The sequence below is a fragment of the Drosophila virilis genome, chromosome 4, assembly GCF_030788295.1.
Source record: "Drosophila virilis strain 15010-1051.87 chromosome 4, Dvir_AGI_RSII-ME, whole genome shotgun sequence".
Taxonomy (NCBI): Eukaryota; Metazoa; Arthropoda; class Insecta; order Diptera; family Drosophilidae; genus Drosophila; species Drosophila virilis.
The window spans coordinates 28,132,191-28,143,883 of NC_091546.1; the positions used below are offsets into that span (position 1 = coordinate 28,132,191).

The 11,693-nt window shown below is 40.6% G+C and overlaps 2 protein-coding genes across 7 annotated transcripts in view; one reads left to right on the top strand and one right to left on the bottom strand.

The window, feature by feature from the left end:
* Positions 1-8,265, top strand: part of rk (G-protein coupled receptor rickets) — a 48,702-nt gene extending 40,437 nt beyond the window's left edge. For 5 of the 6 annotated variants that reach the window (XM_015169770.3, XM_070208823.1, XM_015169771.3 and 2 more), the window contains one exon: positions 41-8,265. In XM_015169770.3, coding sequence (XP_015025256.1) covers positions 41-354 — 314 coding nt within the window. In that variant the 3' untranslated portion in view covers positions 355-8,265. The remainder of the gene's footprint in view (positions 1-40) is intronic. The other variant, XM_002057463.4, reaches the window with a different exon arrangement.
* A 197-nt stretch (positions 8,266-8,462) lies between these two features.
* On the bottom strand, positions 8,463-11,693 carry NimC2 (Nimrod C2). The gene is made up of 4 exons (XM_070208824.1): positions 11,531-11,693; positions 11,356-11,458; positions 10,544-10,599; positions 8,463-10,458 (listed from the first exon to the last, which is right to left on the bottom strand). Exons 1-4 carry the CDS (start codon positions 11,608-11,610, stop codon positions 8,562-8,564), a joined length of 2,136 nt encoding a protein of 711 aa, XP_070064925.1. The 5' UTR covers positions 11,611-11,693; the 3' UTR covers positions 8,463-8,561.

Below are 11,693 nucleotides of genomic sequence, written 5' to 3' on the forward strand. Positions count from 1 at the left end.
TTATGCCAGTGTCATTGCGTTAACACCCGCTTAATCTTAGCCCAATTTACAGCACACAATGGCAAGCAGCAGCACGAGACATTAACCAAGCCGCGATTGGTGCGCCAGGAGGCGGTGCAGGAGGAGGAGGACTCATCGCCGCCACGTCTGGGCGTACGCTTTCTGCCCACCATACCCTCCGCCGCAGACAGCTCAGTTATAATGGATGACGGCGACTCGGCAAATGCGGCAGCCGGCAGTGCCGGTTGCCTGGGCATGCCGCAGCCGGGCGTCTCGAGCGGATTTCTGGTGACGCCGCCTGCGCAATTGCAGCCGGAAAAGCCACCGCCGGCGCCAAATGATGCGCCCGGATGACCAGGATTTTGGGGCAGCTGGAGGCGCCGGCAAGAGGAGACCTACCTGTAATTGGGGAACAGAAAGCTCACTGTGTTCATAGATTGTATAACGCGGGAATTGGGACAGAAATCGGGGCATAGTGTAATATTGGAACATGGCCATGTGATGCAGCCAGGCGTCATCTATATAAATAATCTTAAGTAGTCAATTTGTTTGAGTTTGAGTCACACACACACACACACACAACCAATTCATCAAATGGAAAAAAAAGGAAACAAGAACAGTTAAACACGAGTATTATGTGCTACATATATGTATATGTAATTTATTAATAGGTTAATCGTCCCTCTTGATAGGCTAGTATAACCAGCATATTTAGTGCTTAGACTAGCATAGTTTAAATGTCTATATTTCGATATGCGCATAAAATATTTAAATAATGCTAAGCATTTGTCCACATTACTTGAAGATATTTAACAAGTTCTATACACACAGATACACTCACACGCACACTCAGACACACACGCATAGAAAACGAAACAAAGCCATAAAAATATTAAAGTTTATCTATTTACAGTAATCTATCTATTTCTGTTGGGATAAACTCTTGGAGTTCCGTTAGAACTCTCTTAAATATAATTAAATCTTTATTTGTGTTATCTTAAAGAATAACTTTTTTGTTTGCTCTATAAAATTGAAAGTTATAGATAATAGCCTCTTAAGGCTTTGAGCACGTTAAATTGGCAGTGCATAGATCTTAACTGGCTTTAACCCTTTTATCAGTTTTAAATTGTTGAAAAAGCCCAAAATTTCTTCCAAATTGAACTCTCAATTTAATCATTGATTCAGTTTCTTAAGTTCTTTCAATGATTATTGATATTGTAAACTTATGGCAGTATAATTGGTTACTTGCGATAGTTATTATGATATATATCTAAGTTAATTTCAACGTTATTTAAACGATGAAAAGAAAATATTACTTTGGGAAACAAATCTTCCTTTAGTTGATGTTATTTAGCAACTTTATTGAATTCTAGACCTAGTTACGTTGGGAAAAATGTCTTGGAATTATAATTTTTACGATTCCGGTTGTCCCTGTCTATAATTTTCCTATTTCCTTTAAAATTGTAATTGTCTGTGCGTCTGTATAATTTTGAATTTTCAAGTTTCGTTCGGTTGCCGTCATTAATATTAATCTGTAATTTTTATATATTTCTTATATTGCTTTTATGAGTTATCTTGTAGTTTCTAAAATGTTTCCTCTGAAGTTATTATGCTGATGAATTTAGTTACTACTGATGAATTTAGTTAATTTTGAAATATGGTCGGGCTCTGGTATGTCTGTGAAATGGGATGTGGAACTTGAATTCTGCCTCGTTAGCTTTGCTGAGAAATATCTGCGTCTTAAATACATTTTTTGGCGTTTCTATACTTGGTATAAAATTGTGGCGATTCGTTCGAAGCGTTCCAGGTATGCTTTCCATCTTTTTATTCTTGCGTTGCCGTTCCAAGTGGTAATAGATTGGGTTAATGGTCAGTGTATATTTTTAATTTTGCTTTACCATAAAGGCAATTTTTGAGAGCTTTTAGAGTCCAAATTATTGCCAAGATTTCCCTTTCATTTGTGTCGTAACTCTTCTTTTTTTTTAAAAATGTTCTAGAGAAAAGTTAGCTGCATCTGTTGTGAGATGAAATTCTTACACTAATTTAATTACCTCATTTGAAACCAAGACGTTTTTGATTTTATAAAAAGCTCGACATCTTCATTGAAGTCAATAAGATTTATCCCTCTTAAAAGAGAGGTAGGCGGCTTTTTCTTTTATAAATCTTCTATAGTAATTGGCAAATCCAAAGAAAGATCTTAGATCTGTAAGTGTTTCGGGTGCGGGTATTTTCCTATTGTATCGATCTTATTGGGGTTGGTTTTTATGCCTTTGTCTGAGATGGTAAATCCTAGGCATTCTACTCTATTTTTGGAGAACTCTCGTTTGTCCAACTGACACTTCATGTTGGCTTCCTGTAGAGTTGTGAGTATTGTGTAAAGTTGATTCCAAATTAATTCTTATGCGTGGGAAACGCTGACGCTGCTTTATTGCCTAGACACATACATATATGTGTGGTCATATTACATATGTATGCACTTGCAATGTGCTTAATATTCCTTTATGTAAACAATGTAACAAAGTGTTACAGTGTGCCAGTTTGATATATATATTATATAGTTTGTGCTATATGTGCGCATATTAAATATAATAACAATAATATAATAATATAATAATATATTCAATGTGAATGAAACATATTTTTCCGTATGAGCTCTCTGAAAAATATATGTCTCATTCTTGAGTCCAAAGGCAAGACGTGTAAACTCATATTTTCCGTTGTTAACGTAGAAAGCTGTCTTCTCTGTGTCTGATTCTTTATGGGGGATTTGGTGAAATCCGCTTTTAAGATTCAAGACAGAGAATATTTTATTGTTGTGCTAATATTTCATAATTTCGGGCTTATTTTTATCTGCAGTGGATTTCTTGTTTTTTACTTTTTATGTAATCTATGACCATGCGATAATTCTTTTGTCCAGAAGCATCTCATTTTTGGGGACAATTTACACAGGTGAATTGTAAGAGTTAATAAGGTGAATTAAGAGTTCCTTAATTTGCTTATGTACATCGTCCTTTAATGGCATTGGGAATCGACCTAGTATGCACCTAACCCGGAAACCAAAACTTGGAAAGATGATTACCCAAATGTTGTTATTTTGGATAACTGAGGTGTTAACTTATGTTGCGGTTCGGATTTCTGCCCTTACGTTAGTGGTATAGGACAGTTTTTCGTAAAAATTTGAGACTTGTGTGCATTTTGAAAAATTGATTTGGGTTGTTTCTCTGTTCGTTGTTTATGTGGTCTGTACGTGCTAATACTGTGTCAGTTGCTTCGATTTTTTTCTGTTCGATGGGTAATAGGTTCTTGCTGCTTGGATTACAGCATCGAATTCTTTGAGGCTATCGTTGCCTAATATGGCGTCAAGTCTATAACTAATCGCCATCTCTTAGTAGCGGCCCCTGGTAGACCTATTTTAGGTACTAGATGTATTTGACAATTATATTTTGATACAGAGGGTTCTACTATTTTATCTTGAATTAGTTTTGCTTATTTTGCTTATTAACTTCTTCTTTATGAGAATGAGGAATTTTGTAATTTTTATGTAAATTAGGATTTAAATAATAAGTCCTCGCGGATTATTTTGATAGAACTTTATTTTGATAATGATTTATAAAACACTAGGCCGACACGCCGTAGTGAGTGAGTTAAATTATACACGAAGTCGCTGGGCCGATGTGCCGCAGTGAAAGTCGAATTAAAAACTAAATTTACAAAAGATTGATCAAAAATACCTAAGCTATTGTGTGCTTTCACAACGGCCGCTAGAATGCTTAGCTTGCGCCTCGTGCGCTGCCGTCGTGCAAGAACATCCGGCCCAGAGCTATGTCAGCATCTGCGGCTGGTGTTATGTTGCATTTTGCTGACCCCTGTTAGCTCGTAAGAACATCTGGCTCAGTGCTATATCAGCATCTGGAGCTGGTGTCGTTGGCCTCTGTTAACTGCTCCCCTTTTAAGTTAAGGCCGCCCTCGGCCGATCCTATCTCGGCGATCACCTTCTTAATCTCCTTGGCCGATGCCATGTTTTTGGTGAACCGACGGTAGGTGACTCCGACGCAAATTATGGTGCAACACACAGCACCCAACAAGAAGGCTATTACCACGCTGTCGACGCTTCCGATTTCGTCCTTGACTTCCTTGATGATCTCCAGGTTACGTTCATTTAGGCGTTCAAGGTAGGGGAGACTCAACAAGTCTTCACTTCAGAAGGGGAGATGCCGCGATGCCGGGAAACTTACTCTGGACGTTGTTGCGATTCAAGTACTTAGTTTCGTTGATCAGAGCCCAATTATTGAACGTGATTAGATTCGTTCCGTGAACCCAAGTCTCAGTACCGTTGTCAACGCAAACTTTAGCAGGCCGGTTATTGATGATCAGAATTCCGTCATCGACCCATGTGATCGGGTCTAAGTGACTCGGTTGCATTTGGCAGTTTGCCAAGCCACCAGCATGCAGCTCTCTGGCACAAGAGCTGGTCGGTGAAAGTTGACAAAAGGTTCCTCCCGGCGTGGAAGTGCAATTCTTAAGGGCAAGCACTTGATCTCCGCACTCAGCTATAATGTTGTCGTCAATTTGTAGCACAGCATTCTCATGTGCAACACCTTTCTGCAAGCCATTTTGATTTTCGGGAACTTAATGATAAAGTGAAGGGCATTAACAGATTGTAATACTTTCACGGACGCAACGGACATAAGGACAGCTATTGAAGTACCTGTGTGTTCATCGACCCAAACAGACAGGCCTCTGTTAACTTGTACACTCGCTCACTTTTTGTTTGTGTAAGAATAACAAAGGTATTGGTTTTGTAGCTGGTCAGATTCAGAATGAATTCGTCTCTCTTTATTTGAAATGGCCTTAGCCTAAAGTACATTATAGAGTTTGGAGTTCTGTCGCTCTGGACAAAAGTTTGTTGATTATTGGAAAGTGTATTTCCGATTAAGATTCTATTATCAAATTTTGATTTGGAATGGAGATATTCTTTTCTGGTGAAGGAATTTTAATTGGCGGACTACTTCCGAACGAGCATTATTATCACAAGTGTGGATTATTGGTAAATTTATTGGGTAATCAAATTATTAGGCTGAAGTATTAGAGAATCAAATAAAAAAAAATACCATCGCTAGGTATTGGAAAATCTTCTCCGACTATGTAAAAGCACGGCGAATGACATATTTTCCGGTAGATAATTCTACGAATCCTAAACCTTTAGAGAAAACTGAACCTTTACCAATCCCAGATATTTGGGTTGATATGTTTGGATTTTCAAAATGTTGCTTTTAATAGAGATATGTCTGCGCCAGTATCTAGCAATAGAGTAAATGATTTGCCTTTTTTTTCATTAAATATTTTAGTAAAGATACTGCGGGTTTGATTGACAGTGTGTACATATTTATTTTATTGCTTGGAATATATGAAGGGCCTTGCTGGTTTTCCGAGTTACCTTGCGTAATTCGAACATTCTGTCTAATATTCAATATTCTGTCTAATACCAATGTCTTCAAATCTGGTATTTAGAGATTGTATGACTTTAAGACATTGTTTGACATGTTCTTATGTTAGTTGATATATTGTTTTATCAATATTTGTACCGGTATATTAGTGTTACTTCCTTTATAGGTATGCCTTTATTAATGCATTTATGTGACCTATCAAACAGGTCCTTAAAGTCATCGATATTGTTCACTAATATACTCCATTCCATATTATTATAATAGCTTCCTATCGATGCAGTCGCACCATTAGTTGCAGGTCCCAAAATGAGTATTGAACATGTCCGTGTATTCGTATTCGAAATCACACACTTTTATAAAATCTCTATGTAATCGCAGTACGTTTAGTGCGCGAGTACGAAAGTTTGGCTCATCTCTATGCGTAAACCTAATGATTGAATCTATATCTGACATATTCAAATATATTCATACCTTATCCAGTCCGTCTGCTCTACTCCTATAGCGTTCCTTAATTTTCCTTGTATTGCATACACTTTCAATGCTAGTGATACAAGAGATACTGATACTTCAAGATTTCAATAATGCTAATAACACAAAATACTACCTAATATTTCGCATAGCTTTACGGGCTATGCTGCTAATCGGGCGGAGGTGTTTCCGCTCAATTTTACAAAAATTTTTTTTATTTAATTAAAAGTAATTAGGGATATAACTGCAACTGTCGTCGCCGGATGTGGCACGCTGATGCTCCCTCGTATGCGCAAGTGGCGGTGTGCCTCTCGCCAGCCGGAGCTGGCTGCACAGGTGTATCGGCAATGTGGTGTAAATAGCGGGCATGTATTTTTCTGATTCGGAATCTTTTTTTATTTTGGTGAAGGTTGGATTAATTTTTGCTTTGCAATATTTTTGATAACAGGGTAGGTAGATGTGTGCGTGGCTGGTGTTTGACTTTTTCGTGTTGAAAGTAAGTTTTTTCTGTATTCAAGTTCGGCATGTTATTTGACCGAGTTGTCCCAACTTATGACATTTTTGCTGTTTAACAGCTTCAACAACTCCACACCGCTTCGCTTTGCACTAATCACACTCTACTCACTGCGTTTTTTTTTGTTTGGTCTCTCGTTGATCATGAAGTTCCTTTTCCACTTGGTTATTATAGATGCCCTCTTTGTTGGGCATGTGCTTCCTTTTTCACTTGGTCTACTGCCTCCAGGCAGGGATGCATGACCATGTCACGGTCGCCATGTAATGTTTGGATTTAATAATGATTTTACAAAAGCACGTTAGTGCTGATTGACTTGGGTTTTGGGAATGATTTTATGCAAAGTAAAATATTGCGCTTAACCTATGGATACATGTATATACCTATGCTGTTATGGCTTAACAGCTACAAAGAGAGAAAGAGTGTGTAGCTTGCATATGCCAGTGCTAGTGGGCATATATATGTTGCTCATGAAATGCGCTCAGACGAAGTATGGGATCTGCAGCGTAAGTCTAGTGTCTAGTGAACCGCGCAGCGTAATATGAGCCAGACCCAATGCATAAAGTGGCTCTGGGCTTGTTGAATGTATAATTATTATTGTGTGCAACAAAGTGCCGCATACTTTAAATTTATGTGCAGGATGTTCTTTTAAGGCATAAGCACACTACACCTGCTTGAGCTGCGTGGACTGAGAGTTTTGCGGATTACCAGAAAGGTCGAAGGTGTCTGGTACTCTGTCTAAATCGTTCAAATTTTGATTGTCAGTTATCTTTTGGTTGTCTACATCTAACCGTAGCTGCGATCATTTAATAGCCTTGCCTCTGTGTTGTAGGTGTTTGTGCTGTCTGTCAAGGTGTCGTTATTGTTGTCTATTTATGGTATATCCGCTTATCTGTGGTTGACTTGCCAATCCAATTACTTTCATTAGCCATAAAATTGGTCTAGCCAAAAAATAATTTCTTATATTGTATTGTATCCTGTTCAAATTATTCAAAACTAGCGTTCGTTTTTTTTTTACTTTTTTCTATTGAAAACAAAGTCTGGTTTTTTCTTCTACTTGGAGGGTCCTTAAGAATCGCAAAGTTGGAATTTAGTTACACTACGTTTGGAGTTTTAAAATTTCGTTATCGTTTCACACTTGTTTATGTTTCTACTTCTTATCGCTTTAAAATATTTACTTTGTTGAATTTTAATTTTTTGATAAGTCAAATTATTTCCTTGTTCTTCTTTTGTTAAGTTTCACTGTTAGCTATATAAATAGTTTTCACTTTGTTTCTAACTTAATTGTTGAAGTGCCAACCTATCCCGCCAGGCCGGATGTCTTCCTGTTTGAAACTTTTATAATCTACTGGGGATCCTGCGAACAGTCATCGTTGACAGTACCTCGAACACAGACCGTCCAGGGCATGTTGTCTACCGATTGGCAAGTAAACAATTAAGTTCCAATTGCTTTCAGCAAAACTTAGACATTCGTTGAATTTAATTGGCGAGCGGTGCTCTATTATATTATTATTCTATTATAAAGCGTATTGGTTTCTGCTCCTGTTGTTTAAAAGACGAAAAAAATTGGAAACAAGTCTTTCTTTATTTGATGTAATTAAGCGAAACAACAAGTGTTATCGATTTAAATTAAATGCTATCGATAATATAAAAAAGTGTGCTGTCATTTGTAGAGTAATGCGTGTATAAACTAGTTTTCCAGTGTTCATATACCAAATTATAATGATAAGAAATACGTTGTATTGTTGTAATCGATAAGGAATACCGTATGTTTTTGCTTATCGACTAACCAGTGTTAAGATATAAGTAGCAAGTGTTATCGATAAGTAATGCATGTTATCGATTATTGAAAAACGTGTGCAGTTGTTGTAGAGTAATAAATGTATAAACGAGTTTTCCAGTGGTAATATACCAAAATTTAAATTATAAGAAATTCGATATATTGTTGTAATCGATAAAAATGTGTTATCGTTTAAGGAAACACGTATGTTATCGCTTATCGAGTAACAAGTGTTAAATAAGTGTTACGATATGAGTAGCAAATGTTATCGATATGTAATGCGTGTTATCGATAATAGAAAAACGTGTATTATCGATTGAAAATGCAACACAAAATATTATAAGTACTTATTAGCTTAATCGCCCAATCCAATCTCCTGGTTACTGGGCTGCTCATCACTGGCCGCCAGGCAAACACCGTAGCTGGGATTCTCGATCAGATGGACACGCTGCTTATCCCTCCTGGCCTGACGTCGCTGCAGATACTCGCGTAGCAGGAGCACCGGCAGCATTACGAGCAGCAGGCAAAGCAGCACTGCCAGACCAAGCATGGTCCAGCTGGAAACACCGCCGGCTCCGCCCGTGGTGAGAGCTCGAAATGGTCGCTGCTCACAGATTTCGGGCGCCACACAGACGCTATCCACGTCGCAGGGCTGGCTGCATTCGGGCGCACACTCTGTACTGCTGCCCTGGACCAAGGTGTAGCCGGGTAGGCAGATGCACTCATTGGGTCGCAAGCATTCGGCATTGATGCAACGCTCCTTGCACTGGGCATAGCACAAATTCGGTGCACTCATATTGGTTGCCACGTAGCCGGCATTGCATTCACAGCGGCCGGGTGCCGTGCAGCGTCCATTCTCGCAGGCGGGCCGGCAGGTGGGCGCACACACATAATGCAGCTTGGTGTCCTCATAGCCTGGCCAGCATTCGCAGCTGTTGGGCTCCACGCAATTGCCATAGTTGCAGCTGGGCGTGCAGACCGGATCGCATATGGAATTGGAGCCAGGCCGCAGTTGGTATCCTTCGTAGCAGCGACAGCGACCGGTGCCGCCCTCACACCGACTATTGATGCACTTCTGTGTGCAGTAGGGCTCGCAAGAGCCGCTGGGCCAGCGTTTCGCATAGCCCGGATCACACTCACAGATCTCTGGGGCAATGCAGCGACCATGGCCACATGGCTCGCTGCAGATGGGCTCACAGACGAACGGATCCCTGGCGCTGGGACGATGACCGTTAAAGCAACGGCACAGATCGGGACCCACACATCTGCCATAAATGCAGGAGCGCCTGCATTTGGGCTCACAATAGGACTCGGTCACCGCCTCATAGCCAGCCAGGCAGCTGCACACTTCCGGACTACTGCAGATGCCATTGATACAGCTCTTGCTGCAGTACGGCTCGCAGTGTATGCTGCTCCCATTGACCGGCACATTGCCCTCCTCACAGCTGCAGGTGTTCGGGGCAGTGCAGCGGGCATTGTGGCCGCAGGCAGGATGGCAAATGGGTGTACAGCGATGCGGCGATAGCTTTGCGTAGCCCTCATGGCATTCACAGCGACCGGGTCCATTGCAGAAGCCATTTTCACAGCCCTGCCGGCAGCTGGGCATGCAGATGTGCGCCTGGGATCCATTTAGTGGCACATGACCCGCATGGCACCGGCAATGATTGGGCGCCGCACAAGTGCCATTGATGCAGGCCGGCTGGCACACCGGCTGGCAGCCGACATCGATGCGATTGTTCACATGGGCAAAGCCCACATTGCAGGCACAGCGCTCCGGCTCCAGGCAGATACCGTTCCGACAGCCGCTGCTGCAGATAGGATCGCAACGATAACTCTTGTCCCAGTGACCCTCGTAGCCGGCATGGCAACGCAGCTCGTTGGGCGCCACACAATCGCTATGCTCTGACTTGTCCTGGCAGATGGGCACGCACTTGCCCAGCGTCTCGTTGCGCTCGTAGCCCGTGTGGCAGGCGCAACGCTCCGGCGCCACGCAGCGCCCGTTGGTGCAATCGTTGATGCCGCTGCAGACCGGCTCGCAAATGTTTCTGCTGTCGTTGCGCATTCGATAGCCCTCCAGGCACTGGCACACATCCGGCGCAATGCACTGTCCATTCTCGCACTGCTCACTGCACTCCGGCTGGCAGACGCTGCGATTCTGTTGATTGTTGTAGCCCTGACCACACAGGCAAACCTCCGGCGAGAGGCATTTACCGCTGGCGCCACAATCATGACACTTCGGCAGACACTCGCCGCTGCAAGAAAAAGAGATCGGGAGGGGCGAGGTAGATTCAGCTCTTCTAGTGGTAAGTCCCTAGTTATGGGCGAGGCTTTACTTACTTTTCCTGCTTGCGTTCGTAGCCCGCACAGCAGACGAGTTCCTCCGACATATAGCTCTGATTGGAAGATTACAAAATTAATTAGATTAGCGGAGAAAATTATTTTAGATCTACTTGAAGAAAATTCTCTTTAATCATATATTCCGATTATGATGTATATATATTATTGATCAGCACTATCAACAGCCAATTAGTCCTAGATCCTTAGTTTATCTTTTTTATCTATATACCACATTCTCTTTCAGGCAGTACATATTTCGTTATCAGACAGATTACGATTCACTATATAGCTGTCATAGAAATGCACGCTCGAAAACGAAATTCTCTTTGAAAACCCATTTTTACATATCGCGAAATCTGTACTTAACGTACTTATTATTACATTTCCTTTTCATCGTAAATATAAGCCAAATATTGTAAATATCGGACCGCATTATCGTTCAAAAATTGCCATTTTGTAAAAAAAACTTTTTTATTTCTCCTATATTTGATATATTTTTGCAAGGTTATTTATTTTTTGGCGTGCCGAAGATAACCGCTTCTAGCTGAAACACTTTCGAGAGCTTTACACTAGTTAGTATAAAAATATAAATTAATTTGCTCATGATTTAAGCCGCACTAGTATAGAGAAAGAAATTAATTTGTTTATATTCTCAACAATTAAAATCGCACAAAGAAAGAAATAAAGTTTTTTATAATTTTCACAACACAAATTTTAGTTTATGCTTAAACCGAATTGATTTTTGCTTTTTAAGCTCCCATTTTTGTTAACATTATTTTAATTAGTTCTATGTATTCTATCGTAATACACACCTCCTTAACGGGTCGCAACACCAGAGGTCCGCAATCGTGGGTGCAGTTGCTCAGGCCCTGATACTTGCGCATGGTCACCAGGTTGACCCTCACCTTCACAACCCTTTTAAATTAAACTCGACTTAGATCACTCTCAACGTTTTTTTTTTTTTTTTATGGGAAGCTTGAAACTTACGGCACACGTTCCACACAGGCATCGATTTGTAGCCAGATCAGTATAGAGCTGGTCAAACATATAATTAGTAGGCGCCACATATTTTGTTCTAATTGAATTTATGGTAATTTTAATTGTTAAAAACCGCACCACTCGCTTTAATGCACAATTAACAAATGAAACT

What these genes read in the sequence shown, in the direction of transcription:
- NimC2 (XM_070208824.1), bottom strand. Translation starts at nt 11,610, where the DNA reads ATGTGGCGCCTACTAATTATATGTTTGACCAGCTCTATACTGATCTGG. An exon ending in TGTTGCGACCCGTTAAGGAG is followed by an intron (nt 10,600 to 11,355) that starts GTGTGTATTACG and finishes TCTTCCAATCAG; the next exon opens with AGCTATATGTCGGAGGAACT. An exon ending in TACGAACGCAAGCAGGAAAA is followed by an intron (nt 10,459 to 10,543) that starts GTAAGTAAAGCC and finishes TTTTTCTTGCAG; the next exon opens with CGGCGAGTGTCTGCCGAAGT.